Source organism: Erithacus rubecula (genome assembly GCF_903797595.1).
Source record: "Erithacus rubecula genome assembly, chromosome: 1".
Taxonomy (NCBI): domain Eukaryota; kingdom Metazoa; phylum Chordata; class Aves; order Passeriformes; family Muscicapidae; genus Erithacus; species Erithacus rubecula.
Window position 1 is genome coordinate 28,512,924 of NC_136658.1, and position 27,793 is coordinate 28,540,716.

The 27,793-nt window shown below is 42.7% G+C and overlaps 1 protein-coding gene across 2 annotated transcripts; it reads right to left on the minus strand.

Moving 5' to 3' along the window:
• Nucleotides 1-216: 216 nt before the first annotated feature.
• LOC306804205 (ovostatin-like) lies at nucleotides 217-27,233 on the minus strand. Of its 2 annotated transcripts, none has more exons than XM_079310503.1 (36): nucleotides 27,072-27,233; nucleotides 25,406-25,589; nucleotides 24,603-24,759; nucleotides 23,645-23,697; nucleotides 23,141-23,161; nucleotides 22,224-22,392; nucleotides 21,497-21,581; nucleotides 20,725-20,842; nucleotides 20,002-20,122; nucleotides 19,670-19,779; nucleotides 18,667-18,825; nucleotides 18,012-18,236; nucleotides 17,786-17,843; nucleotides 16,656-16,801; nucleotides 16,153-16,296; nucleotides 15,412-15,582; nucleotides 14,715-14,835; nucleotides 13,626-13,716; nucleotides 12,772-13,000; nucleotides 12,443-12,569; nucleotides 11,729-11,850; nucleotides 11,047-11,098; nucleotides 10,614-10,697; nucleotides 9,487-9,663; nucleotides 8,925-9,006; nucleotides 7,880-8,036; nucleotides 7,353-7,427; nucleotides 6,752-6,917; nucleotides 6,435-6,655; nucleotides 5,217-5,432; nucleotides 4,965-5,089; nucleotides 4,680-4,770; nucleotides 2,374-2,445; nucleotides 1,703-1,805; nucleotides 844-918; nucleotides 217-422 (listed from the first exon to the last, which is right to left on the minus strand). In XM_079310503.1, exons 1-35 carry the CDS (start codon nucleotides 27,134-27,136, stop codon nucleotides 866-868), a joined length of 4,350 nt encoding a protein of 1,449 aa, XP_079166629.1. In that variant the 5' UTR covers nucleotides 27,137-27,233; the 3' UTR covers nucleotides 217-422; nucleotides 844-865. The 2 variants fall into 2 exon arrangements, with proteins under 2 accessions (XP_079166629.1, XP_079166628.1); XM_079310502.1 differs by having other exon boundaries at nucleotides 217-425.
• Between the last annotated feature and the right edge of the window lie 560 nt (nucleotides 27,234-27,793).

Below are 27,793 nucleotides of genomic sequence, written 5' to 3' on the forward strand. Positions count from 1 at the left end.
ACCGAGCCTGAGGGTCTCTGCCATGGCTTCCCTGTCACAGAGGCTCCTGCACTGTGAGGCAGGATTAGTTTCACTTGAGCTCTCTCTGGGCAAGCCTGACATCCCACTGAACAGTGCTCTCAGGGTGTGCACTGGAGTGCTCCTCTCCTGCCTTATCCTGGGCTGCTGTGCTCACCCAGCTCTTGCACACCAAGGAGTGGAGACTGGGACAAATACCAATGCCAATCAGAATGTTTTATTACAAAGGACAGTAGAATATGAGATGCTAATCTGAAGAAAACATCTCTTTCTAGACAGAGGCAAAACTTGCACAAAAGTTGTCTTCCTGTGATTAGAATTCTGTCATCTGTAGAAGATTCAGTTAAATGGCTGAATAAGGTGAGGATCAAAGTAAATTCTTCAGATTTCTTCTGATTTCTTTCCTGCTAGATAGTGGAAAGACCAAAATAAGTAAAATTTACAGAAGCAGGAGCACATTATTCTCTGAGATTAGAATTTCTTAAGAGGAATCTGTGGCCCAGAACACACATTTCAAGTGTGTAACTTTACACAAATCTCCCACTGGAATATGTCATAAGTTTCAAAACAAGATGGATGGTCAGAGTTAACAATTGCACAGTATATTCCTTTCAAGGGAAAGGACTTTTTCTGCAGTTTCTAATCTACATTGATCCCAGTTCTTTTTGCAGTGTGGGCCAGAATGGGTCATCCTGATCTACAGCAATATGGGATTTGCTTATTCCTCATTATTCTACGTTTTTCATCGTACTCCCAGAAAAAAAAAAAGTCTCTAATCCTCTTCTTGTTCTACAACTGCTTGCCTGATACTTCCTGAAACATTACCTCTTCTGGCACACATCTGATTTCAGCTGGAAGATGGGGAGCAGGGTGTGTTGTACTCTGAAAGAGCATATTCATCTGGAAAGAAGAAAGGAGGAAGACATTTGGATGAGAGTGAGAAATCATTCTGGCTGTCTATCTGCACCTGTCATTGACATGCCACAAAACAGAAGATAAATTTTGGGACAGACTCCCAGTTGTCAAGGCATCCAGTTGCAGGGGTGCAGGCTCAGAGCATTGCACTCTGACCACGTTTGTCAGGACACATGATTGCTGTCACCATGCTAAACATGGATCAGGTGGCAGAAAATGCCACCAGATGAGGCATGACTCCAGGGTCAATTCTCTGACTGCTACAGCTGCTGCTAACCTGCTAGGATGCAGCTCAAGAAAGGTGATCAGGCACCTATTTTTCTAGTTCTAGTTACTTAAAATCTGCTTTTGTTAAGTGAGACTGTCATTCCTACTTAAGGATTTAAGTTCCACTAAGGAAAATCTTTTTGCTGCAGCCTACTATGACAGTATTAAGTAAAAAAAATTAGTGAATGCAGTTCAGGGAACTCAGGAACACTGCTGCCTTTGAGTTATTGATTTTAATCACAATGTCCAAACTGTGGAAAGAAAGTGGAACCCCAAGTCTTTTTGGATGTGTTTGGTAAGAAAGAAGCTCTCATGTATCCCTTCCTTAACTGCTTTATGTTGAAATGAAACAAGAAATGCAAATACAGGAGGCCAGGAACTGTTTATGCTCTGCAAAACCTTTGCAGTCCAACAATCAAAACCAGCAGAATTGCTGAGTGGGTCTCTCCTTGTCTCTCCCTTGTCTCTCACAGGTTTTACCAAGGCCTGCTGGGTCACCTACCTGTTTCATAGTAATCATATATATGTACAGGCACTGATTTGATGTCTGACACAGGCAGGCTTTGCTCCACACCGAAGGAGAAGCTGATCTCCTTCTGGGACACCTGGAAATGGCAGGACAAGAAGATGCATCAGAACTTTTCAATCTATCCCTAAGGCTAAGGTTGAACAGATTCATTTCTGAATCAGGCTGTGTGACAATGTGCCATTGTACAGTTCCCTCCTGCTTGTAAACTTGATGTTAAATCAGATGATTGTCTAAAAGCTGTTGCTAATCATGTTTTGTTGCTAAAATTGCATGCTCTTTTCTTTCTTTCTCTTCCTCCTCCTATTTCCATTGCCAATTACTCCAACCTAATTCCCTGCTAGTGTGGTTTTCAGCACATCAGCATTCATCCTGTAATCAGAAATTGCTGTTAGTTTCTTTCCTTGCCTTTTCCCAGCTAAAATCACCTTCAGGACCCCTAAGAATCTTCTCCCTGCTTTTCTCCATTTGATTACTTTCATTGCAATGTCTCCATTATCCCCTGTGATGCTGGATTGAGTGAAGTACCTTTACACCTTTAAGGCATGGGTATTGTTAATATGCTATTAATAAGATTTTTCATTCATCTGGGAGCCTCTTTTAAACTTCCAGTTTAATAAAACTGAAAGGAAACCTCCCAAACTTACCTTCTGAAGGTAGAAGAGAATGTGGTTGTTCTTGATGTCTACACGGTCCACAACAGAATTCTCGTACCGAAGCTTTAAAAGAAGCAAAATACAGCAATGTTAGCAGGGGGAGTTGCCAAGGAGGCTGAGAGATTCCACAGCAAAGTGCCTTTGAAGTGGCTGCCGTGCTCCTTTTATGCCACCCTGCCATCTAGTCGCCAAAAACAGAAATGCAAGTGGAGTGTTTTTGTAATCTGATGTGTGCAGAGCAGTCACAGTGGTGAACAGTTCCACCAGCCAGCTTTGATACTTGTGACTGCCATCATCAACCTAAGAATTCTCCCATTTCAAAGAGAATTTGCAAGTAATTTCTTCAGTTCAAGCTGACTCGCTGGTCCATTTTATGTTTGAAATAAAAGTTTGAAAACATTTAGAAAAAATGTGAACAAAATTATTTTAATATCAAAACATACAAACCTAAAATATTCCAAACTTTTCCCCAAGTGTATGTGAAGAGGAGTAGGATGCCAAGCAGAATAGCTTCTTAACAAAAAATATCTTCCAAAGAAATTGCCTTAGTTTCAGGCCTGCATGATTATAAATACATGAAGGTATGAGCAGACTCTACAAAGAATTTCATTCTTCTTCTACATGAAAATTACAGCTCATGACTTGAAGGTATCTCAGCTATTGTGAACCTAAATTGTATTAGAAACCTAAATGAGGTGCTTATCAGTGTTATCCCCAGAATTGTTATCATCATAACCAAATTTCTGGATAGTAAAGGAGGAGGATCAGTAGCCTCCTTTTTTGGTGGTTTGTTAAACTGTCCTGTAAAGGAAGAAATAACCTTTGTCAAAGGGGTAATAATGCAAAATGCCAATTAAAGCAATTTAACTATGGCAGAAGTATTTCTCACATAGATTCTGTTAGGCTGTGTGACTGCAGACTCACACACACAGACAGTAAGCAGTGCAGGGAAACCCCAGCAACCTGAGCAGAGCCACTGGAGCACTCTGACCTGCCTCCCCTTGGGGCTGCCACAGGGCAGTGAGCAGCCCATTGTCAGGGTCAGACCCACCAGGTGAGTCAGCAGCAGAATAGCCCCAGATCACCCTGCAGACCAAAGGGGAATGCTGCCTACAGACCATGGGGCTGAGCATGGGATGCTGGACTCAAGGAAGAGACATTGCTGGGAGTTCAGGGGAGAACCAGAAGGAACAAAGAGAGGGAGAAAATCCAGCTGGAAGGAAAAAGGGTGGAAAATGAGATAAAAGAAGCCAGCTGCACATGAACAGGTTGGTGGTCAATACACTTGTCTGCCCTGTACCACAGCCTCTCCTGCCTTCTTATTAATCTCTGTTCCTGGCAATTTTCAGGGTGAAAGGCTCTATATTCTGTGTGAACATGTGTCAGCATGTGGTCACTAGTGATGAACTGCAATAGCAGCCAGCTGCTGAGTCAGCCATAAACTCAACCCAAATCTTGGAGACAGCAGAGGATCCAAGGCAGCTACCAGAGGGACCAGGATGTCTGAGCCTGTTTCTGGAGAAACCATGGAGTCTCTTGGAGATGGACACTGGTCTGGAGCAGCTAGTGGAGACTTATCTGCATGTCTCTGTGTGTATGTGTCTGTTTGACATCCAAAATTAAAGAATATAGAAGCCCTCACCATGCATACACACAGGTGATGGGGACCTCAGTTCCAGGCTGAGCTGATGCTCAGGCCTTGAAGGAGGCACATGTCCAGGTGCCAGCAACTCAACAGAGCAAGGCTCCAGGGGCAGCTGCTGGGCAGACTGAGTGCAGCTACCACAAGGAGCCACATTGTGTATTTGCATGTATATATGTGCTTGTGCGTATTTATGTATTTATTTATTTATTTATTTATTTATTTTTTCATCAAATGAGATTTTAATCTGATCAGGCAGAAAAGGGAACAGGATAAGGCCATTTGTGCTATCTGTGTTTGTGGAAGTGCTGTCTTTCCTGTCTACTGATCTGTGTGGCACATATATTATGTATATATGGATATACATGTGTAGTGTGCATGTCTCCTTGTTGGGAATATAAATTGAACTTTGCTGTTGGCTGGACCTGAGGATATGAAGTCTTATCTCTCCTGGGCCACTGGATTTGGTGACTCCTAACGGATTTGTCTCTAACACATGAACAGCTACAAATTTGAAACACAGAATATGTGAGAGAAGGCTACGCCCAGGGACTTTGCAGTATTCCCGTGAGCTCAGATTTGCTGATCAGAGACCATGTTTATCAACTTCCTTTTTTTTTTAGGCTGTATCATTTGCATTGGTCCTACTTTTTACCTTTTTCAGGGAAGATTCTTCAGGAACAAATCCTGAGAGCATCTTCACATCAATAATAGCCATGTTGGAGACATTGCGGTTTCCTGTGTAACTGAAATGAGAAAAGTTCTGTTAGTCTGGTCTGCAAATGGAAAGGAGACCAGTGAATGACATTTTTAGCTCCCAGTAATCCTGTTTTTCTTCCTACAGCTGCAGAGCAGCAGTTAACTGCCTGTACTTAGATCCTTTCTTGGATACTTTACCAAACAGTGAATGCAAGGGGGTAGGTCAGCAAAAGGAAGTTACCTGGCAGAGAGGACAAGGTCAAACTTTGGTGGAAAGTTGCCTGTGCAAGACTCATTTGCTGTCCTTACAGACAGAGAGAATCCTGCAGCTTTTTTTGGCAAATGGATGTTGTATCTCAGGGTGGTCTGTAAGAGATAGGAAGTGTGAGATGGTCAGAGACTTAAAGCACAGCATGACATATGGAGAGGAATAAAGCATGGAGAGCCCCTGCTCAGGTCCCAGAGGGTGGTGCTGAGTTCCCAGCTTGCTTACCTGCACATAGACACAGCCAGTGCCATTCACCTCCACACTGTATCTCCCTGGAATAGCGGGTAAGGAAGCCTGCTGCAGTAGGAAACGGTTCTTGTCATTCACCTGGAAAACCTTACTGGGGGTCTCCATGAAGTGGACTTCAACCGTATTAAGACTTTTTTTGGAGAAGGTGAGATATCCATACTGGGCTAAAGCTTGGAGAGCAACCACAGTGTCCTGAAAAGAAGAACATGATCCCCAGTGAGACACCCAGGTGTAAGATGGTGTTGAGATTAGCACAGCTCCTATTTCCCTGGTGCTTGGTCTGTACCATAAACCAGCTGTCCCTGAGCCTCCAGTGTGCTCTGGTCACCAGTAAGTCCATGTGTGGTGCATTAGGAAGGGCTCTGACAGCACATGGAGGGAGTTGATCCTGCCCCTCTACTGAGCCCTAGGAAGGTGTCCCTGGAGTGGTGTGTCCAGCCTGGGTTCCTCAGTACAGCAGAGACATGGAGCTCCTGGAGCAGGTCCAGAGAGCATCACGACTAGAATGATTAAGGGTCTGGATCATCTCTTACAAGGAAAGGCTGACGCAAATGGACCTGTTCAGCTTTGAGAAGAGACAACTGAGAGAGCATCTCACAAATATCTGAAAGGAGGCTATCCAGAGAATGGGTCCAGGCTCTTCTTGGTGGTGCTAAGCAATAGAAGAGGCATTGGGCAGAAATGGATGCATAGGAAGTTCCTCCTGATTATGAGAAAGAACTTCTTTACTGTATGGGTGACTGTGCACTCGAACAGGTTGCCCAGAGAGGTTGTGGAGTCTCCCACTAGAGATATTCAAGAACTGTCTGGATGCAATCTTGTGCCATGTACTCTGGGATGACCCTGCTTGAGCAGGGAGGTCGGACCAAATGACCCATTGTAGTCCCTTCCAGCCTGACCCCTTCTGGATTCTGTGATTCTGGAGCAGATTTTAATTATTGCAGAAACCCTGGGATAATGTGTCAGTAGTGACTGCTGTCCATGACTAATTTGGAATTCAGGTAAATTCTCATTGCTCAAAACCAAATTATGTGTAAAGTTATGAAGGTCATGGTGTGCCTTTGATAAGGCAAGCATCAGTTAACCAGTGTTATTCAAAACCATGTGCAGTCAGAAAGATTTGTCATTTGTCAAGAATCAGCTTTCAGACTGTACTGCTCCAAGACACTTTTTTTTACCCTACCCAGTTGTTACCTGGCTGGAGGAAAAGCCACCATATGGGTTCTGCTGTTTGATAAGCCAGTACACAATGCGGGAAACATAGGATAAGTCTTCTGGAGTGAGTTTGGTTCTGTTGAGCAGAGCCAGGAGCACATAGCTGGTCATTTCAATCTCAGCAGAAGGGGCACGGGAATGGAAGTCAGAGAAGTGTTCTGCTGGTGGCTTGTTTTCTCTCTGCCAGTAAACAGATCCACCTAAAAACAGAGAAGTAGGGTGTAAAAAAAATTGAAAAAATAAGTTTTTTTCAGATCTTGGTGTCCTGAACTGGGTAAGTTTGCACTTGCACTTACCATCCCTGACAGCTGCTCCATCCAGCTGCTCAAGAAAGACCTGGCGTCTCTCCTCTCTGCCTGCTAAGCCATAAACATAGGCAAGGAGGGCCTGGTTGTACAGGTTGTGGACCCCTCTGTTAAATGCAGTCTCCAAACAGTTCATGCCACTCCGAATGACAGGATGCTGGTAATGCAAAACACAGTATGGTGTCAGGTACTTGGATTTGTATCGCCATGCAATACTTTTTAAACACTTCTATCCTTGCTTAAGCTATAATCTCTTACTATTCATGGCATGTTTAAGGGCCTACAGAGTGTATCCTGTGAAAAAATGCCCTTCTAGTCATGCTGCCTCTTTCTGCATTTATTTAGAGGCAGCATGGCCAGAAGAAGAGAGCACTGTTTCTTTTCCTGACTCATGAGATGATCCTATTCAAGTGAAACCTTTTGGTTGCTTTAGCAATAAGATGTGGACTGTTTTTATAGAACTATGTAAAGTGTATTGAAACCTCATGATTAAGAAGGCTCTCTCAAATGGATATTGCTCATTTGCTAGCTATAACTACCAAAGTAACTCTTCAGTCCTTTCAGCCTTATCTCTGTGAGCTCAAATACTTACTGCACCAGAGTGTCCAGCCTCCAGCAATGATGCCACAACATAGGCTGTGAGGGAGTACTCAGCTTCTTCTCCACCCTGATGAAATATAAGCAAAGAACTGGTTAGGACAAATGTCCTAGAAGGAAACAACATATGAATTAATTCATAGTTCAAATATCAGATTTGAGATCAGCAGTAATTTCTGTCTCCCTGTGTGCACAGAAACAAGAAAGATCAAGCTCATACAGGACAAAGCCAAAGTAATTGATTGCATCTTCTTGACTTTTGTACCTGTGTAATAAAACAGACAATGGCTTGTGGCTGAGCACATGGTGCATTGGTGGAAAATGAAACCTGAGACTTGTAATTCAGAAAGTTTTGCTTGTTTTTACCTCATCGTCAAGAGCACACATAAGAATCATGCCCTGCTTGCATAGGAGAGACACGAGATAACAGTACTAGGAAGAGTAAGGGTGTGGTGAAGACTATGCTTGTGTCTTATCTGAATAAATCCAGACTGGACATCCTGCTACACTTATCTCAGTTACCTTCAAAGCATTGTTGAAATGTGATCCAGCAGTTTCAAAACAGCCATCTGACTTCTGCTTGCTTGCCAGCCAGATCAAAGTCTGGGACTGGACGTTGTCATCAACGTAGATGTAGCGTTTGGCTTGCTCCAGTGACTTGTACACAAAGGCAGTCAGCCTGCAGGTGATCCAGGAACAGAAAACAGGTGTGGTGTGAACAAGACCAAGGACATTTGCCAGTGCATAGGATGTACATAGAAACTGACATAAAAATACCTTCATAATGTTTGAGGTTAAAAAAAGAAAGTGTTTTCTAAGTTTGAAATAAATAATATACATAAAATACTGATACGAAAAATTGGCCTGATATGTCTCCATTACTGTGCCAAAACCATTCTTTTAGAGCAGTGGCAAAGTATAGACACAGTTTGATGGCTGATATTAGCAATTTCTAGTCTTAGTTAATTGAATTATGAAACTAACCAGGTTGGAAGGGACCTTTCAAAGTCTCATGTTTAACCACCTGCTTAAACTAAGGCCAACTCCAGAGCTGTGTCAGGCTTCTCGGGCTTTTGTCCAGTCATGTGAAAGTCTCTAGGGATAGAGATATCCACATCCTCTCTGGGCATTTGCCTCAGTGCTACAGCCTTCTCTTGGGGAAGATTTGTATTCCTTCTGCCCACTTGGAGTTTCTCTGTAGCAGCTTGAGTGAGGACAAACTCTTGTCCTTACTCTGTGCAGCCCCAACAAGAGTCTCACTCTATTTCCACAGTCCCCATCTAGGCAGGAGAAAAGTTTACACAGGTCTCCCATTAGCTTCCTCTTCTATAGGTTAAAAAATCCACACTCTTCAGTTTCCTGTTGAACCTTATGTACTCCAGCTCCCAACCATCATACCATCTTTTTGCTGCCCTCTTTCCAGTTATTAATTTCTCTTTTACTAGAGGATTTCAATTATTGAACTATATTAATTTAGTCTATTAAAAAGAAGAATCACTGAATACTTGTATTGTTTTTCAAAGCCTAAAGATCCTGTGCTAGGGAAACAGAGAGTGTCATCCCTTACCATACACTCCCTTCTGCATCTCGTAACCCAAAGGAGCTGTAGGATCCATCCCGGTGTTTGTATGATAGCTGTTTCTGGTAGCCTGAAAGCACAATAAAGACACATTTTCTAATCACAGAAAAGGGTTAGTTCTGCTGTTTGTTCAACTGAAGCAGTAAGACTTTTGGATTTTTATCAGGTAATGTATGTTTGGTGAATAATGCAACCACAATGAATTCCAGCTGCTTTTGCTCCTGGAAGAACAACATGCTGCTTTTGGGGTGCTCTCATTGCCTGCTGCTATGCAATTACTGTGGTACTGGAATTCTGAGGTCAGTGCTCACCATGTAGAGCTGAATAGTTCAAGGCAAACAATCACAATACTAGACCACAAAATCACAGTTTATTCTGAGTTGGAAGGGACTAACAATGGTCATCAAGTCCACCTCTTAACCATGGAAAGAACCCCAAAAATCACACCATCTGCCTGACAGCATTGTACAAATGTTTCTTAAACTCTGTCAGGTTGGTCCTGTGACCATTGCCCTGGGGAAGAAGATGGAAGAATCTGAAAACCTCTTACCTGTGGATAAATAACCAGTCCCCCTGACTCTAATCTCTTCAGTCAGCTGCCCAGTCTTATTCAGATAATCCAGGGCATAGATGTTGGGCGTGAACAGGGCCATGTTCTGCTCTCCACAGCCATAAGGCATATGGAGGAGGTTATCCATGTTCCTCAGGGCTGTACCCAAAATGTCTCCTGAAGAGTGAAAAGTGTAAGAGTCAGCTCAGTTCAGACATGTTTTTGTTACACAGAATTATACATTGCTCTTTGCTTTCTTATTATGAACCCAAGGGCAGTGACTAATGCAGAGTAATCATAGTAACCAAAGACATATCACAGAAGTGGTGAACTGCCCCCCTTTTTCTTTTCTGGATGATGATGGACACCTGGGAGAAACTGAGAATTTGGGAGAAAAAAAAGAGCACCAATACTGGCTGGCATGGCTTCTGAAAAATAGCTATGGGTCCTTGGAAGTGTTATATTCCCCTACCCTTTACAACCTGCTTCCTGTTTTAGCCTGTACATGTGAAAATGTTGTGTGGGGTACGATGCTGCAGAGGCTGTAACTGCACAGAATCACACTGACACCCAAACCAGCTGTGTCTAGAAAACAGTCTGAGTTCAGAACCTCAGAAAAATCTCACTGAAGAGAACCTTCAAGTCTTAGCAATGACTCTCAGATTAGTGGAGTCGATTGGGACCTGAAACTTTTATTCTATGGGAACTTATTGACTTACAAATGTTTTTCATTATGCAAAATGATAAATTTGAAATTATGTAGTCGGTAAAGTTCTGAAGATTTCTTTCCAAGAAATTAAGATAATTTTTTTCAAAGAAGTCTGCCTTATGCCACTTTTCATCTGAGTCAGCTGTTTTAATATTCTGAACTGGATATGCTAATGCAGTGTAATCTGAAATGCAATATAAATGGAAATTATTGGACCATTTTGTCCTCTCCTGATATGAGAGAATTGTGAACAAATTTTGCCTCTCACTGCCATTGTGTGAAGTAGAAAACTTACCTTCCAAAATCAGGACTAATTACTTCTTCAACTTCACAGAAGATTCATGTGTGTGTACATGATGGCACTTGGTGCAGCACAAGAGAAACACCATTTTGCATTTAGTCTAAGTACTAAACTTACCAATGACAGAAAAATAAGCTCTGGCTGATCCCTGCACTAGGTTTCTTGGCAGGCTGAGAGACACTTGTTCAGAAATATTTTTGCCTGGTGAGAAAATGTGAAAAGGAGAATTGTTAAAATGATGGGGTTTTTTACAAAAGTCTTGTCTGTTACAGGCTTCAGTCTGGGTAAGGAAAATGCCACAGAGACTTGCCCAATGAGCCAAAGGTATCTGAAAATCCTGAATTTTAGCACAGCACCCTGACCCTGTGTCCTAGTAACCCTAGGATACCCCAAATATCTCTTTTCTTCCCTGGAAGGGCCTCTGGTTTTGCAGGACAAGAACTACAAGACAGTGAAGCAGCTCCACGAAACTCCTTGGAATGAATGAATGAATGAATGAATGAATGAATGAATGAATGAATGAATGAATGAGTGAATGAATTTGCCTTACCTTTTGCACAGATGAGGGAGCTCTGAGTCAACTCCTTTTTAATACCTTCAGGCTGTTTGATTGCAGTGAAGTGGTCAGGAAGAGAAAGAAAAGTGCAGAACATGACCATGAAACCATGATATTTAGCAGTGTAAGACAGTATGTGAATATGGTTATCCATTTCTTGTACCCAGTCCTACTCTAGCTCCACTAGAATATCTCTTGGCCCATGGCTCCCTCTCTTAGCCAACATCCTTTCCAGACCACCTTCCAACTCACAAAGCACTTTAAAAATAGGTATTTCGAAGCTCTGAGAAGGACTCTATCCAATTAATCCTATGTAGCTGTTGCTTTATGATGCTCAAGATAAACCCTTTTTTTAATATATTTTCCCTCCACCCTACTCCCTACTATTTGAGTCACAGGTGCTTAAAAGTAAGGGATGGAATCTCCTCCCTTCTGGCAGCATGGGCTGTCAGGACATGTGTTCATGGTCCCAAGAAGGAGACAGTGGGAGGAGAACAGTGGATACAGCAACCACCATGATTTTCATTCTTATTTGGATATGGAGAAGCTGACTATATACAAGTACTGTACTCCCTCCTCCTCCCTCCCTTCCCTCCCTCCTAACTGCTCCTAACCCTCAGCTGCAGGAATTCCAGCCTCCACGAGGCAGAAAGCACCTGCAGATTTCCTACCATACCTCCACAAGCAGGGTTTGAAACAAGGTGTCCCTGTAAATGGTCCTCTCTTCTGGAGGTGAGCTGTTTCCAGGGCCTCTGGTGCTCTGTTTGGCCTCAGCAGTAATCACAAATTTCACCTCACCTGGAAAGCCACCCAAGAAAACGAAGCTATCATCAATGTCCCTGGTTTTGACTGCCTCTTCTAGGCTGATGAACTGCTGAAAAATGTATTTTCTCTAAAGACAGCTCAGTAAAACCAAATTTCATCAAGATTCCCTCTCTGTTCGTTAGAGGAAAGGAGTGCTTGCCTGGGGCCCTAGTATGAGGAGTGAAAAAGGGGTCATCCTGGCCAAAACCTACCAATTTCCACCTCTTCTTAGCTTTGCACTGAGTTTTCTCTGGCCTAGGGCAGTGTTGCAATAGTTAATTATAGCTCTTCTGCCTTTATTCATATTTTAACTCTTGGAGCACTTACACATGCAAATAATTATGACTGCTTTCAAAAAAACAGACAATGTGGACTTGAAGGCAGTGTGGATTGACACAACTGTAAAACTGGGAAGGAGCAGTGTCCTTACTCCCCACTGAGAATCCAGTCCAAAATTATTAGCAAATTTATTAGCAGTGAATGGAGCTGCCCAGAAATGCCTGCTTGTGGAGTATTGATGCTGCCCTAAAGGATGGGAGTAGAAAGATCAAAGTAGTACATCAAGGTGGTAAAAAGACAAACTTACCAAGTTTTCGGGGTCTGACAGCCCAAATATACGTTTTTCTTTCATTGGCACACACTGTTGCTGTGTTGCCTCCTGATGAAAGGATCTCTGCCTCGTAGTCACTTGACTGTTCCAGTATGGCACTGATCTGTGACAAAGAAAGAAGGAGCAAGATTACAAATGAATGAGAATGACCATAAAATCAGGCTGCAGAGCAAAGGAGGCTGCCGCATTACGCAGTATTTATTGTGTTTTGCACAGCACAGCACCCATACCCTCTGCTGAGGTTCCTCCTTCAAGAGCAAAAGATCTCTGGGGAACAAGAGGAAGTAAAAGGGAACTTGATATACCTGGACACAATTGTTGAGGTAGTTGAAGACATTGGCTATTAAATTAAATTTTTCCCCTCGAGTGACAGAGTACGGCAGGGTGAGGTCCACAAAGAAAGGCTGGAATGCTGTCACAGAAGCAGGAGGGGAGATGCCAAAGCCAACATCATCCTGCACACAGAAAGCACTGGCTTTCCATTCTGTGATGCTGTCAGGAATGGTGTAGGACACATCAACCTCTCCTCTGGAACTGAAGGGAATATGAAACACAGAATGAGAAATGATCTTCGGAATTTTTCAAGACAAATTATAGAATAGGCTTTCTGCTTGGGTTAGAACTGCAAGATATCTTTCCATATATTAAAAAAAATGTTATAATGCTTGAAGTAAAGATGAATGTGCTGGTTAACTACATGTTAAAGCACTCAAATACTCAGCTTTTTAAATTTAGAAATACCAATTATTGAAAAACTAGAATGTTCAACCACACAGATTAGAATAAATAAATTTAGATTAATGTTCTAGAAAAACATCTGAAGGCATAGTTAAAATGAATATATTCTCATTGCAGATGCTGTGATAGCCTAGAAGAAAATAAAATAAACTGAGCTTTTTTGCTGCTGAATTAAAAATTGGATGAAAAATAACAAGCTCCTTTCCTCTCCTTATTTCACTCTTAAGCCCTATTTATTTCTCCCCACCAGAAAGACAGGGAACAGGGCATGGAATATTTGTCTGCAATTGTCTTTGATCAAGATAAGAAAAGTAGTCCCATGTCTACAAAGCAAACATAAGTTCCATGGCTCTTTTAGAGTCCATTTTAGCTAAATGAATCAACTCAAAATGAAAAAAGAAGTGAAGACAAACACACTTACTCAGTGCTAACCAGTTCCCAAATCCAGGTCTCAGGGAAGTATTTCCGAACACTGCTGAAACCAGCACCCCCACCAACAGCCATTGACTCACCTAGAAGTGGGGATGTGATTAGGGGATAGTATTAGAGGCATCAGGTGAGAAGAATCTGAACTTCTGTGGTGTGCTTCACCCCCACAAATCAACACTAAGTGTCCTGTTTGAGCATTTTATCATTCTACATGTAACAGGGAAGATTCCAAGAGATATGGGGATATGTGAAGAAACAATTTCTTATCTATTCTCTTTTCCCATGGGAATATACTGGAAATATTTGCTATTTTACAAGACATTTCACTTCTTTCATGCTGAAAGTTCTTGTCATTCAGTTAGGAAAGTGTGTTCCCCATCCTCTACAGCTAGCTCTCTTTGTTTTGCAAATGGGCACCAGCAGCCAGTATTGTCATCAAAGCTTATAAATGCTTTAAATTACTTAGAATCATTGAATCATTGAAAACATATCTAGGCTGGAAGCACCTGTAATTCCCTGGTCCAACTTCTTGAAGTAGGACTAACTTCAAAGTCAGGTTAGATTGCTTCTTGTGCAGCTCAGTTTTGAAAACCAGTAGTGGTGGAGATTCCAAAATCTCTTGGAGATTCCCTTCTAGTGTACTACAACTCTCACGAGGAAGAACTTTCCTTTGTGGCAACTTATACTGCTACTTTTGCTCTTTTGGTGAGCAATCTGACTTGATGGAGAGATAATTGTAACTTTTGCTGATCTATAAAGGTTTTGGAGAGTATGTGCTAAGTGTGCCACATACTGTGTGAAGTCTTGACTTTTAAATATTTAATTGAATCATGATTTGATGAAAGGTTTTTACCTGAAAACCCCTGAAAAGTCCATATCAGTTTATAAAAGAAGCAGCACCACAGTATTCCCTGTTTTTTCTCTATGTACCTGAAACAAAATTGGTTCTGCTGCCAGGACTGCCAGGATGCAAACTGGGACACACAGGCCTATTTCCCAAAACCCCCAATATACTGGCTGTTATTTTTTAAAGACCAGGAAGACTGAGACTGGAGCTGCAGAAGAATGAACCTTCTTTTACCTGAGGCCTTGAGATTGGCATCATAATAGTGAGAAGGGGGATTTTCCATTTCTGATCTCTCTTCATTGCACAGAACTGGTTTCCGTAGCACAGAGTTGGTGAACACTTTCAGACCCATATCCTAAATGTGAAAGAATCTATCAAATCACTCAGGGCATTCACTAGCAGTGCATGTCACTGATTATCATTTCTCATCTTCCCCCATTATCCCATTTTACCCCATTCTTTCAGCCTTGAGTGTTTCAGCTCTACCTTGCCAACCTCTGTGTATTTCTTATGGAGCAGTGACACCTTGTGTTTTGCAAAGAGCAGTGATGATCAGTCTGCTATTGGTCTTAGGGCACAGGGAGCAGGCTGGGGAGTCCAGGGAATCAGGAACCAAGTGTCCTGCACCACAGACACAGATTTCTACCAGAAATGCCTGGAGTCATGAGCCAAGGCCAGGGTCCTGCTTAGGACATGTCTACTGAACTATGGGCAGCGACCCAGTGATTTTCCAGGACTCAATTTTAGACCTCCTGAGTAAGTGATGAGGGAAAAAAGGCAGAAATTGGGTGATCAGAGGCTTTAGGCAGTTTCAGGCATCAGCTGCCTTCTATCAGCAATAAGAAGCACCACCTGGGAAAGTTGAATGCTAATGCAGATGAATTCTTCTGGAATCCCACCCACTTAAAGAGCCTCCCACATAGCCACATACCCTGAAAACCCTGTAGACATCTCCATCACGACTGACATTCACAGGTTCAAAGTACAATCCATCAGAAAATATGGTTTTGGACGGGGTGCACTCCTGTGGCCTGCCATCTTCCAGGTTGAGCCCACTGTAGTAATAGCCATATAAATCACCCCCACCAAGCTGGTAGTACACCTGGGGGTGAGAATGACTAGTGTAAGCACAAGGAAGGTCTCAGACAGGTGTAAAATCACAGATATTCAAAGCTTATGGAGGTCATTGAGCAATCCTGTGGACTTTGGTGGGCTTAACTAGTGGTGCCTACCTGGAGATGAATAAGCAATTTGGACTGAGCTGTACCCTCCTCCTTCTAAGCTGCACTGGTTTTGTGAACTTGGAGATACACTCTTGAGTCAAGCAAAGAGAAGAGTTTTACAAGACACTAGCTGTCACCTACAGCTGTTGTTCTGGCCCCAAGGCCTATCAGAGCCATAAAAATGCAATTTTGACATTATGACTCCACAGTGAGGAAAAAGCTGCCAAGGATTTACATAAGGCATATTCTTGGGATATATGTTACACTTCCCAAAAGCAGCGTTGTGCAATCAATTTCTGTCTTTGAAGCTTACAATTGCCTTAGACCCTCCTTTAATCACACATGTGTGTTTCCAAAGGAAAAATAAAAACACGGCCAGCATCAGACACATCACAGTGGAAGCCGGGCGGCTCCTGGCCCTAAAGAACACGGGGTGGGATGTGGCTTACACTCTGGGCAGACAGCTCCTGCCCGGACCGCAGCAGGACGCTCTGGATTGCCCGCAGGGCGCAGTGGGAGTTGGCAGCAGCTTCCAGGTGCAGTCCAACTTTAGAGCCCGGGAGACCCTGCTTCTGAGAGAACCTGAGCCGGACCTGGGGGTGAGCAAATCCGAGAGAAGGGCACGGAAATCAGGGGGATCGGATCGGCGCAGATCGGATCCCACCTTCCATCGGCGCTCGCTGTGCCGGCAGGACGGAGCTGCCACCGCCAGATGGCCCTTCTGGATCCCCCTGTAAAATCCACATAACCACACAGCCACCCTTCTCTCCCCGCTCTGTGGAGAGTTTTGTCTGAGCCTGACCCTGTGTGCCGATCCCAGGGACAGCTTCCCATGAGCCCAGACATACCTGCACCCTTTCCACTCCTAAATGCCATCCCAGTGCAGGGCTATTTATTGACCGTTTTCCAGCAAACCCTGATATACCCCTCAATAGGAAAGCAAAGTTTCCACCTTGTTTTTGAAGCATATGTCACTCTGTATCCTGGAGCTGTCAGCCACTATCTCTCCGTGAGGATGCACGGTGTAGAGCAGCAATCTGGCGCTGGGGGAAAGCTTCTCAGTGACAGTCAGTGTGATGGAGAATGTGCCTCTGGAAGCTGTGGAAAGAGCATGGATCAGGCAAGGACAAGCCAGCAAAAGAGCTTAGACAAACCTCAGCTTTGGTGGAAGGACCATATAGTTATTCATGACCTATAAGCACCTCTAAAACCCAGAGAATATCAGAATTTCATCTCTCAGTGGCTGAGGGTCAGCTCCCATCAGCAAGATAAGGACACAAACTGGAGGATGCTGAGACCAGGGTGCTTTGCAGAGAGAGGTCTATGCTGGGAAGAAGTTAAACATGGAAATCTGTGCAAAGTTGCTATGAGAAGAGCATAGCATTGCCTTTGAGTCTCTAAACTAGAACCTGCACACCAGTGGAAGTGCAGCAAAATCTCGAGTTAAAGGAGAGTTTTCTTAACACTAAGAAATATGAAATTCTTCTCTACATGGATGAAAACTACGAGTGCATGGACAGAGAATTATGCTAAAAATCAAAGACAGTAAACAAGAAAAAAGTCCTATATATGGAGAGAGGCTTACTTAAGCCACCTCCTGAAGTTTGCAAATAGACCAGGTTCTGCAAGAAAAGTAATTTTTAACAATGAAAGAATGAAGGTCAGGATCACTGTGGGTATTTGGAGACTTCTGAAAGGGCAATGAATTTTGAGAGCTGACTGCTAAATATCCCTTTTAAATGGGACACCTATTATTCCAATCTTTAAAATGTTTTATTATTCTAGTTGGTGAAGACTAGGATGTCACACAATAACTGTGAGACTGTAAATACTTCTTTGGCATTATAAAATAATACAATAAAACAGATGAAGGTTGCATACCATGTGTTTGATCACAACAAAGTATCTTTCTATTAACAAGATAAAATGGATCATGATATGAGGGGCTGGCTAGATGCTGCAGCAAACGAAAACAATTCTGTGAGCAGTAACAGGCCATGGAATTTAGGAACTAGTGCCTGATTTATGCACAGTTTTCTGCTTTCATCACATGCAAAACTGAAGTATGAGTCGGGAACTTACCACCAGAAATGCTGACTTGCTTCTGGCCACTGAGAGTAATTCTTCCTTGTGTCATCACCTGGGCATAGAAAAATCTCATGAAAGGGGATCAAAAGCACCTCCTCCCTCTCACCATGAAATCATTGATTTTGAGTATTGTTCTGAGATCTGATCACGAGATTTCTGCCTTATAGGGAGTTCAAGAGAAGGTGAAAAAAAGGTGTTTATGAGCAACATTAGGACTTACTAGATAGTAGAAGTTTGTGTGTGTGGCGTTGCTGTAGCCCTCTGTGTTCAGGACATAGTGAACATTGATTGTTCGCTGCTGGCCACAGCTGAGCTCCTCTCTCACTGGCTCGATTTTCAGAAAGCTGCTGGTCCGTGAGTAGAAACGCCGGACAAGGAACGAGGCTTTGGGCTCATCATCAATCCCCCAGATAAAGTCTGCACATTCATGTGGTGCCTGCTTGACCTAAGGAACAGAAAACCATACATGTGGAATCAACAGTGTGGAAAAAAAAGAAAATGCAGGTGAGAGGCAAAGGCATCTTTTCTGTCAAAAGTTTGTGCCAGCAGGAATGCAGGGAAGCAGTCAGCAGCAGTGAAAGATGCTGGCACACACCAAGGCTAGATGGGGAAGGCAGTGCAGTCTCTGAGGAAGGTCCTCTAATGCACAGAATAAAGAGAAGGAAGATGACTGCACAAAGAGCTTCTTAGGGGAGGGAAAAGCAGGGAGGGACTGAAGATCACAACTCAAAACCACAGCTGGGGTGCAGTGTGCCTCTTCTCAGGCACTGATGTTGTCTCATATGAGTTTCGCAGAGTTTGCAGGTATTCTTTCTAAACCCTCTCTCCAATGAAGTATTTATTCATGAATTAGACTGTAGCCTGTGTTTACTTACTGTCAGCTTCAGACTGGGATCAAAGAAGTTGGACGTGTCAATGGAAAAAGCAGCAGTGCCATTTTTGTCAGTGGTATAGCTGGCCAGATAATCTCCATTGAGCTCCAGCATGACAGTGCTGTTGGCAACAGGCTCACCATTCATACTTGTCACAGTGACCTGAACACAAAGGAAAAACCCAAGGAATTCAGGAAAAAACAACGAACAACAGAAGAAAAGCTCTGTTTACCAGAGGATGCTCACTTAAACAATGAGGTCCTGTTGCAGGGAGTAGGAATCAAGAGTGAACTATGTTAAAGAGGCAAATGCTTCTCAATATTTTGAGGGACCAGGAGTTCTGTAACAGGAAAATTCCCATCAGTGGGGAATTCCCATTAGTGCAGAATAAACTATGTGTCACAAAGGGAGGAGGAATGTTTATTGGAGAACATTGATTAACACACCTAAAACAACCAGACAGCTTCATGGCCACAGGCAACCTGTGGAGCTCAGTAGCACCTTTCAACTCCCACACATCTGTGCACACCCACTGTCTCCACTGCCTGTCAGGATGATGCTGGTCATTGTCCTTTTTGTGCCTGGTTTATCCTGCATGTGTAGATTGCTAAGAAGTAGGAATGTGCTCCAACATCTATACTGCTATGAGTAAACTTCCCTGGGATTGCGTGATGCAGTACAGGGTGAATTGTACTTTTAGCTTAGGCATAACCATTCCTGAAGAGTTTTCTTGGAGACTCCTCTTCCCCACTCATATTACCTTCCACTTACTCACTTTTTAGGCATCCACTGACTATAGCAAAAAAGAGACCCTGACATGCCAGGTGTGATGCAATTTTCTTTTTTTCTCTAGGAGTATCAAGAGAACTATGCAGTCACTGTTATGCAGCATTATCATGGGAAGCTGACAGCACATTCAGGTGACAGCCATAAATGGGGCAATATACAGACCATCATGCTGGACCTCAGGGAGTTTGTGTCTAAATGTATCCTCTCATGCACCTACCTCACCATGGTAAGGAATTCCCCTCTTGTAATAGGAATCCATATTCCTGAACTGCACTCGGTCATTTTCTCTGTTGACTGAAACATAGTCATAAGCCTTCATCTGGATACCTGTGAGACACAGCCAGTGCAAAGGAGAGGACACAGAAATCAGACACGGGCAGAGAGCTGTTCCTTTTCAAAATACAGAGTGGTGATGCTCTGGAGGGAGAGCTACACAGAGAAAACCATAATTGCTGCCTGTTTGCCACACAGAGGTGGTGAAGGGGATTCCTCTCAGGAAGATCCATGCCTTAGCTTTAATCAGTTAGTCCCAACATCCACTGGTGTTACCTGTCCCATTTTCAGTGATGATGCTTTCTACGTTGAGGCTGGCATACATCATGGCATAGCTGCGGTAAAGCTGGAATTTTTTGGTGGAGATGACAGTGTTGAGGCAGCCATCCTTCCCCAGCTGAAACAGCAGGACAAAGGGGAAAACCCATTTTTATTGAGGTTTGAAAAATTGCTTCTCATTATGTATTAGTGCTTCTCTGAAGAGCTCCCTGCCTTTCTTGCTCCCCAACTCCCATCCCAGATGACTGTTTTGGTATCATTTACTCTAACACCTGGAAACTTCTCTCCTTATCCCCTCTAGCCTTCTCTATGCTCATGCTCCTTCTTAAACACATCTTTCATCATGCTTCTGCTCTGTGGCCACAGCACATTGAGTCTGAGCTAGTAGATAAATTAATCATTCATTGAATATTAAGTGTCCTCAAAGACTCGCAGCAGAGACCTTCTGATTAGATTTGGTAAGAACACAGCCCCAGAGTTTCAGAAATAATTACAAATTTACAGTTTCATAACCTTCCCTCCTTCCTACTGATTCTTTCTGAGGGAAAAATCATTCTTTTACTGAGGTCTTTCAGTATTGCCTGTGAGATAGTGAGAAAAACCACACCACTGTGATTGTCTCTCTGGCGTTCCCTTGGAAATTATTGTGGCCACTGAATTCTGTGCTACATGTTGGGTAGTGAAGCTGACAGGGAAGAAAGGACTTGTTATGCATCATACCAGTCCAGTGACAGATTCACAGGTTTTTTTCCAGTTTTGTTCACACAGTGGACTGTAAAAGCGCTGCTGACACACATTAATTCGGGCATTCCCTTGCACTGGCTGGCCGTAAGTGTACCTAGGAGAGGAAGAAACATGAAAATTCAATCATGTGGATTTAACATGAGATCTGCAAAATTTTCAGAGCAATACAGACTCTAAATCCCCCTGCAGTACCCAGGGCAGAAGAGCAGTTGGGAGTTATAATCAGTCAACCCAAGTAGAATTCCCTTCTACCATTTTTAGGCTGTTTCTGCCATTGTGTTTAAAAAAACCCTCCTTCACCACTGTTTTGGTGCAGTCATTCTTTGATGTCTGGAAGAAGGAAAGTGGTGCTGGGCTCAGGATATCATTCCTTGCAGCTTTTTCTCATGAGTACATTACACAAGGCAGAACATATTGCAGAAGGACCCTGCTCACCCTTTTAGCTCCTGGCACCCTGCACTTTGGCAACAGCACAGCCAGCAGTTTTAATGATAGACTCTCCTTTTCTGAATTAATAAAACACAACAGCTAGCAAATAGGAAGTGCTTGATTTAAACTCTCACAGTTTTAACTCTGCTATGTAGCAGGAGAAGAGTTATTCTATTTTATATCATAAAAGTCATAGCTGAAAGGAATTGCTCTAAGCCACACTCTGAACCAGCAGCAGGATCTCTGCTCCCCAGCACACTCTCCAGTGCCTATTCCATTTGTTGGGCACAATTGTGCTGTCCTCAGCTCTGATACTTACGAAGCACAAACGTTCACCCTGATTTCTTCATCAAAGAAAGAAATCGCCTTTGGCCCAGTGGTTGTCACTTCAAATTTTGGCAGCACTGAGAATGTAATGTGAATATGACTGATCAGCAATTGCATGCCATGCACAGGTGTGGGTGTAAGACAGTAAAAAAAATCACTTATCAAAGGCATTTTCACCAACAAGGGAGAGGAAATGGATCAAAGAAGAGCCTAACTAGGAACTGGATGTAGTATATTACAATACAAAAAAAAGAACCTTTAGTGGCAAGATGAGTAACTTCTTTAAAATTAAACAATAATCATACTAATAACTATAACAGTCACAGCAAAACCCATGATAAATCACTTTAATCTCTTTTCTTAAAGAAAAATGAGTAATGCCAATGTCTCAAATTAGTTAAGCCCTGGAGAACAAAAGTTATGCAATCCAGTTGCACTGAAGGAGAAAGGCAAGAGATTAAATGAAATAATAAAAGCAAATAGATTGATGACACCACATCTCTTCAACTTATCTTTTATCCCAGGTCACCACCAATAATGACAACACAGCTAGGAAAGGCCTGTTTCTCATGCATCAGCTCACCCAGCTCTCTCCATGTCTTTTTTTTCCAGGCATGATGTGGAGAATTCAAAGGACTTAAACTCTGCCCTAGCAGCTTTTATCTGAGTTAGGCAGAGCCTCACTGCTAGCACAGAGTAGTTTATGAGCCTTTGCTTACCATATTCCTCCACTCTGAAGAACTGGTACTCTTTTCCACCTGACTTTGTCTCCACAGTAATTTGGTAGGACCCCAGAATAGGCTCTGGGATTAGTGGAAAGGAGAGCTGGACGATTCCATGTTTTGATGTCACCTCCAGCCACTGGAAAATCTTATTTTCCTCTGGATCCTGGAAGAAAGAGATGTAGCAAAACCTTTATCACCATTTCTTGCCCTTCTTTCAAGGCCTGCCTTCTGACATATTGGCTAAATGCCTCACAGGCTGAGAGTGCTTTGGGGCTGGTGACGTGGGCTCTGACTTCCCATCTCTGCTTGTGGATTTAACAAACCTGAGCTCATGTTCAGCTGGGAATTAGCTACACTGACAGATGGCCTCAGATCATTCAGAAACAGTTCCTGATTGGGACACAGGTTGTGTATGGGACACAGGCTGCTCTGTAACACTGGTAGCTAAGTCTTTCTGACTCAACTGCCTTTATAAAGCAGGAATATTATGCTGGCCTCTCCCAGAAAGTGCTTGGAGATGATGTGTAGTGATGTGTAATGTGGTAGAGGATGATTCATTGTTAGCCCATCCCCATGAGAACATGGATTTCAGAAAGTCACTATTCTTATGCCATTTCACCAGTTATTTGCTGTAGTTGTTCCAAGGTTAAGCCTGGACAGAACACTCCTGTTCAGCTCTAATGAAAGGCAGAGCAGCAACCCCACACTGTCTCTAACAGCTCCAGTTCTGCTGATTTCTTCTCCTCTGGTGCTTGATGGAGGGTCTCCCCACTGTTCAGCCTCAAATCCATTGGCTTTAAATGATGAGATGACTCTGGATGAGCCTCCCTCAGCTGTTGACTCTATGGGGAGTGATGAAGCATAGTCTTTCCAAAGGAATTTGTGCTTTAATTTCGTGTTGTATCTCTTACCTGAATGATGATTCTGGGATACTGGAGGAGGAAATAAAGGGAGAGGAAAAAAAATTAACAAAACAATAATCTAACAGTGAAGGTTGATAAACACTAGAACATAGGGAAAACTGTGAGCAGCTTTTTCTGGATAGAGAAGACTGGGCCAAGGAAACAATTGACAACTCATATCTGTAAAAAAGAGATAATTTTAAGAGGATAACCTGTTTGTGAATTTATCTTTTCTGCAAAAATATCTAGTCTTTTTCTACATATCTGGGACTACAAAATCAGTGTGCTGTGAGAGATTTCCACAAATGCTTTCAGAGCCTTGCCCTCTACAAAGGCAGGGAAATGATGGAGTACAAAAGTAAAGAGTTACAGCAAATATAAAAAATACAAAATATAAAAAATATCAGGAAGCCTATTCCAGGCCCTTCTTATTCAATATCTAAGTGAGACAGTTGCAGTGAGGAGGTACCTCCAGAGGGATCCTGAAAAGCTTTGGCTTCCACTCACACTTACCGTCTCCTGAACAGGTCTGAACCGGGTGTCCAGAGTGACCACACGGAACATCACTGGAAAAGACACAGGACAAAAAGGGATTACAGAATCATCAAGGCTGGAAGGAACCTCCAAGACTGTCTAGCCCAACCAAGTGTCAAATCTCCAAATGTCACATGCAGATGCTTCTATCATTTTTTTTTATTATCAGTGATAAATCATTTTCAATACAGAGCTTTGCCCAGATTTTTTTTTTTGAAAACGGAAGAGTGCCCAGAGAACATGAAAAGTTTATCTTAACCAGGGGAAAAAGAAAACCAAAATAATTGTCATCTGAAATATCTTCAATTATTGCCCACTTGAACTAAAGCAACTTCTGTAGTAAATGCCATTTACTGCCTTCAGTCTTGAAGGACTCCATTCTAGGGAGCATTTCCTAAAAAATAACCTGTTTATACAAACCAGTTCAATGAAAAAATCATAGAGAAGGAAGAATTTGGCTTTTTTGTAAGTGTAGACTGTGCAGCATTGAAGTGCAATTATGCTAAAAAGATAGCTAACTCCATTGCTGCTAGTACTGTCATTTAAATATTGTGATGGAATCAGCACTTTGAGATAGATCAACACTTAAGGAAAAAGAGTTGTTGACAGGAAATGAAGTGCTTGCTCCATTTTTATATTAACTTTATCAACTCCAAATGTAACCTATTATTTTCTGTATTTTTAAGGATACTTTTTATATGACTCTCCTCAAGTAAACCTGACAGAACCTGAGACCCTGTAAATTTAATTAACTAATTACAAACACATGAATTATATACTTTGTTGCAGTGTTGTGAATTGGTTCTATTTTTCACTAACTTTGATGATCCCAAACTCAGATGAAATGTTTATTCCACAAGAGTAGGTTTCTGTCACCCTTGGCCCACCCTTGCCCTCAATTTCTCACTTTTCTTGCTGACTCAAACCCTTCATCCACCTGTTTGTCCTGGCTTGTAGAGGGGTTTGTCTGTCTGGACGAAGACAGCACTATCCACATTCTGAATGGCCACTGATCTTCTCTCAGCTAAGTCGACTGTGGCACCTCTGGCTGAGAAGGAAATGAATGCCACGGGATCAGAAGTAGCAGGGGGAACCTGGAGAGGAACAAAACCCCAGAGGAAAAGTGGTAAATGAGACATGATGAGGCTCCCTGATGCCCAGGGTTTTAGAGTAAGACACTGTCAGTTGAGTCATAAATAGTTTATGGAAAGTCATGAGAAGCCCCACCTTTATCAGTGAGATAATTTCTGGGAATTTCTGCTGTCACCAGGCACTAAGATTTGAAGCTGTGCTCTACTTAGATGCCTTTCCCTGCCTACATGCAGGTTGCCACTGCCTTATACCTTTTACTCTGAAGTGTTTTCTCCTGCTGCATTCTGGAAGATGTGGAAGATCTCACCTTGATACTCTTTTTCTTGTGTGTACACATCTTGTGTACACAGTCATGGGAAAGGGAATAACTGTAACCCATCTGGGTTCTCTTGCTTGATACTTAAACAGTTCCATAAGAAGCATGATGACAATCTAAAGCTTTTTTCTATTCACCCTGTGAATGGAGATGGGAAGTCTTTCTCTAGCTTCCTTCTACAATCCATAGGTCTTTTTTTCCTATTTTGTCAGCCTTTCCAACAGTTTATCCTACTTTAAACACTTTGTCTTCTTTCCCACTGACAAGGAGAGTTCCATCAGAATTATTTCCAGCTGCTACACCCTCCTCAGCAGTTTCAAAGGAGACAGTACCTTGAACTCGCTGCACTTGAAGAAGCCACTCTGTGTGACGGGCTCCTCGAAGAGAGTGTTCTGGGCTGTGCCATACTCCAGGACAACGCTCAGGGCCAGGGGCTGGCTGAGGTTGTGCAGCTGCACACAGGCTGTCTGCGGAGCGTCGCTGCGCACCACCGCCGGCACCAGCAGCACGTACTGCCTGGGGACGAGCAGAGAGTCAGCCTGCAGCAAAGCCCGAGCCAACAGGAGAGGGAAACACCGCAGGGGAAGGAACCAGCGCCATTGGCACCAAGGGAGATGTGGCACAAAGCTTGCTCAAAACAGTGGAAGGATTTGCGTTTCTTTCAGTGATTAGAAATAACATGCTAAGAAAGTACAAATGTCTAATTTCAATCCCTGGCAATTCTTTCTGAGCTGAGGGACTGGCATCATTCTGTGCAGTGTCTTACCCAGCATGATATTGCACCTTTCCATTCCAGGTATTTACACAGCTCCAATTACTGAAGTGGCTAAAGCATAGCTGCATTTGTCCTCCCATGACTTAAACCTCTGCATACATCCGTAAGGAGGAGTGGTATTTAGCTTCTTCTTGGAATCAAACAAAAAAATACTAGCTAAGGTTTGCAATCCTCACCCTCAACATTTCTCATCCTCTGTCTATCTCTGGATTAAAACTGATGTAAGTCATTTCACTTAATGTACAAGAAGTGATCTTGCTTTTCTATTTTGCAGAAAATTCCAGGGAAGTTTCTCAATCTAATCTGCATGTTCAATTCTGTTTCTATGCTTCTCTTTCCATGTTTCTCCCTGTGTTGTTTTCTTTGTTTCTTTCTTCCATTGAAGTTTTTATTTATACTTTTTCTTTCTACAATTAGGGCTCATATTTGCTCTGTATATTTCAAACTCTGTTGCTGTCCACTGGTTTCCTACCCAAACAACTCTTTCTAAACAATGTATGACAGAATTCATGAGTTGGTTTTGTAGCACAACATGAGTCACGTAATTTTTTTCTTTCGAATATGATCCTTTCCCCTTTTTCCTCCCACAGCTTTGCCAGATCATATTGCCTTTATTTTTATTTTCACTTTCCCAGTTCAGGCTGCATGAAATTCAAAGACCAGAATTAAAACTAATAATGTATTGGAGGAAGCTAAGCTGTCTTTCATGGTGTTTCCCTTTAGAATTTTTGAGAAGAGGGTTTAACCACTAATGGTGTATTTTTGAACACTGTGGCTGAAATCTGTTTGTATAAAGCCATGGACACTGACAGTGCTAATATGAGTACTAATTGTACTGGGTTTGCCATTCAGCATGGTCTTAGTCCCAGGCACTGTCTGGCCTCTAGCACCTTCCTACACACTGTGCTCTCTGTGCTGCTGATGCATATCAATCCCAATTATTAGTACTACTTGTTAAATCTAGCCTTGAGTTTCCTTGCCACTTTACCCATGCACATCACACCTCAGCTACTCAAGTTCTGTCATTCACACCAGATTTCACAGCAGTTTTATGATGGAGAGCACCATTCCAAACCAATGCCATCTACTTCCAAGTTAGCACGTTTAAGGATCTATGTCTCAAATATCCTGTTCATTATATAGCAGTGTCCCAGAGGGAACAAGCTGGTGAGAAATATAATAAAATATATTATCATAAAGACAAAGAATGTGTGACCACTTACGTTTCAGAAGACACTATGGGAAACCAGTTCAAGGACAGAATACAGAGAAGAACTCTTGACCACATGTCTGTGTGTGAAGAAATACAGTGACTGACCTCAGGCTGACAGCCTGTCCCTGGTTTTTAAATTGGTCTGCAATGGTGCTCCTCCTCCACAGCTTCCATCAGAGTCTAATAAAAGATATTTGCATAAAATTTGCATACATTCAGTTTCCTCACCACTGTCTGTTCTCACACTCCTTGAACTCCCAAGCGACAGCTTTGGAAAGCTCTCGTGTTTCACACAGCTCTGTGAGGTATTGCAAGCCAAACCGGTTCCTGCCTGTATCATTGTTTCATTGAAGCTTGCCTCTTTGATTATCCTGTCATTGGCCGAAGATTCCTCAGCTTGTTTCAACTTGTTTCAACTTGTTAGGATTTGCCACTGCCTAAGTATTTTCTTGTTCTGCAAAGGTGTCCCGTAGACACGTCACACAACAGAAATAACCATAACACACTGCTTTTTCATGTCTGCATGGATGCTAAAAACACCCCAACACACTACAGCTGCATTCAGAATGGCACCAAAGGAAACTCCTAATGGCAATGTGGATTTCTCACTGCAGACACTAGCACTTGGCAAGGAATGGTGTTGGCTACTGGTCTGCAATTGTTGCCAGTGGTCAGAACAAGTACATTTCTAGGGAAAGGAATCTGATAGCATTACTTCATTTGTTCACTCAT

What these genes read in the sequence shown, in the direction of transcription:
- LOC306804205 (XM_079310503.1), bottom strand. Translation starts at nt 27,136, where the DNA reads ATGTGGTCAAGAGTTCTTCTCTGTATTCTGTCCTTGAACTGGTTTCCC. An exon ending in TGTCAGACCCCGAAAACTTG is followed by an intron (nt 11,851 to 12,442) that starts GTAAGTTTGTCT and finishes GTGGCTTTCCAG; the next exon opens with GTGAGGTGAAATTTGTGATT. An exon ending in GATGCAGAAGGGAGTGTATG is followed by an intron (nt 8,037 to 8,924) that starts GTAAGGGATGAC and finishes GATCACCTGCAG; the next exon opens with GCTGACTGCCTTTGTGTACA.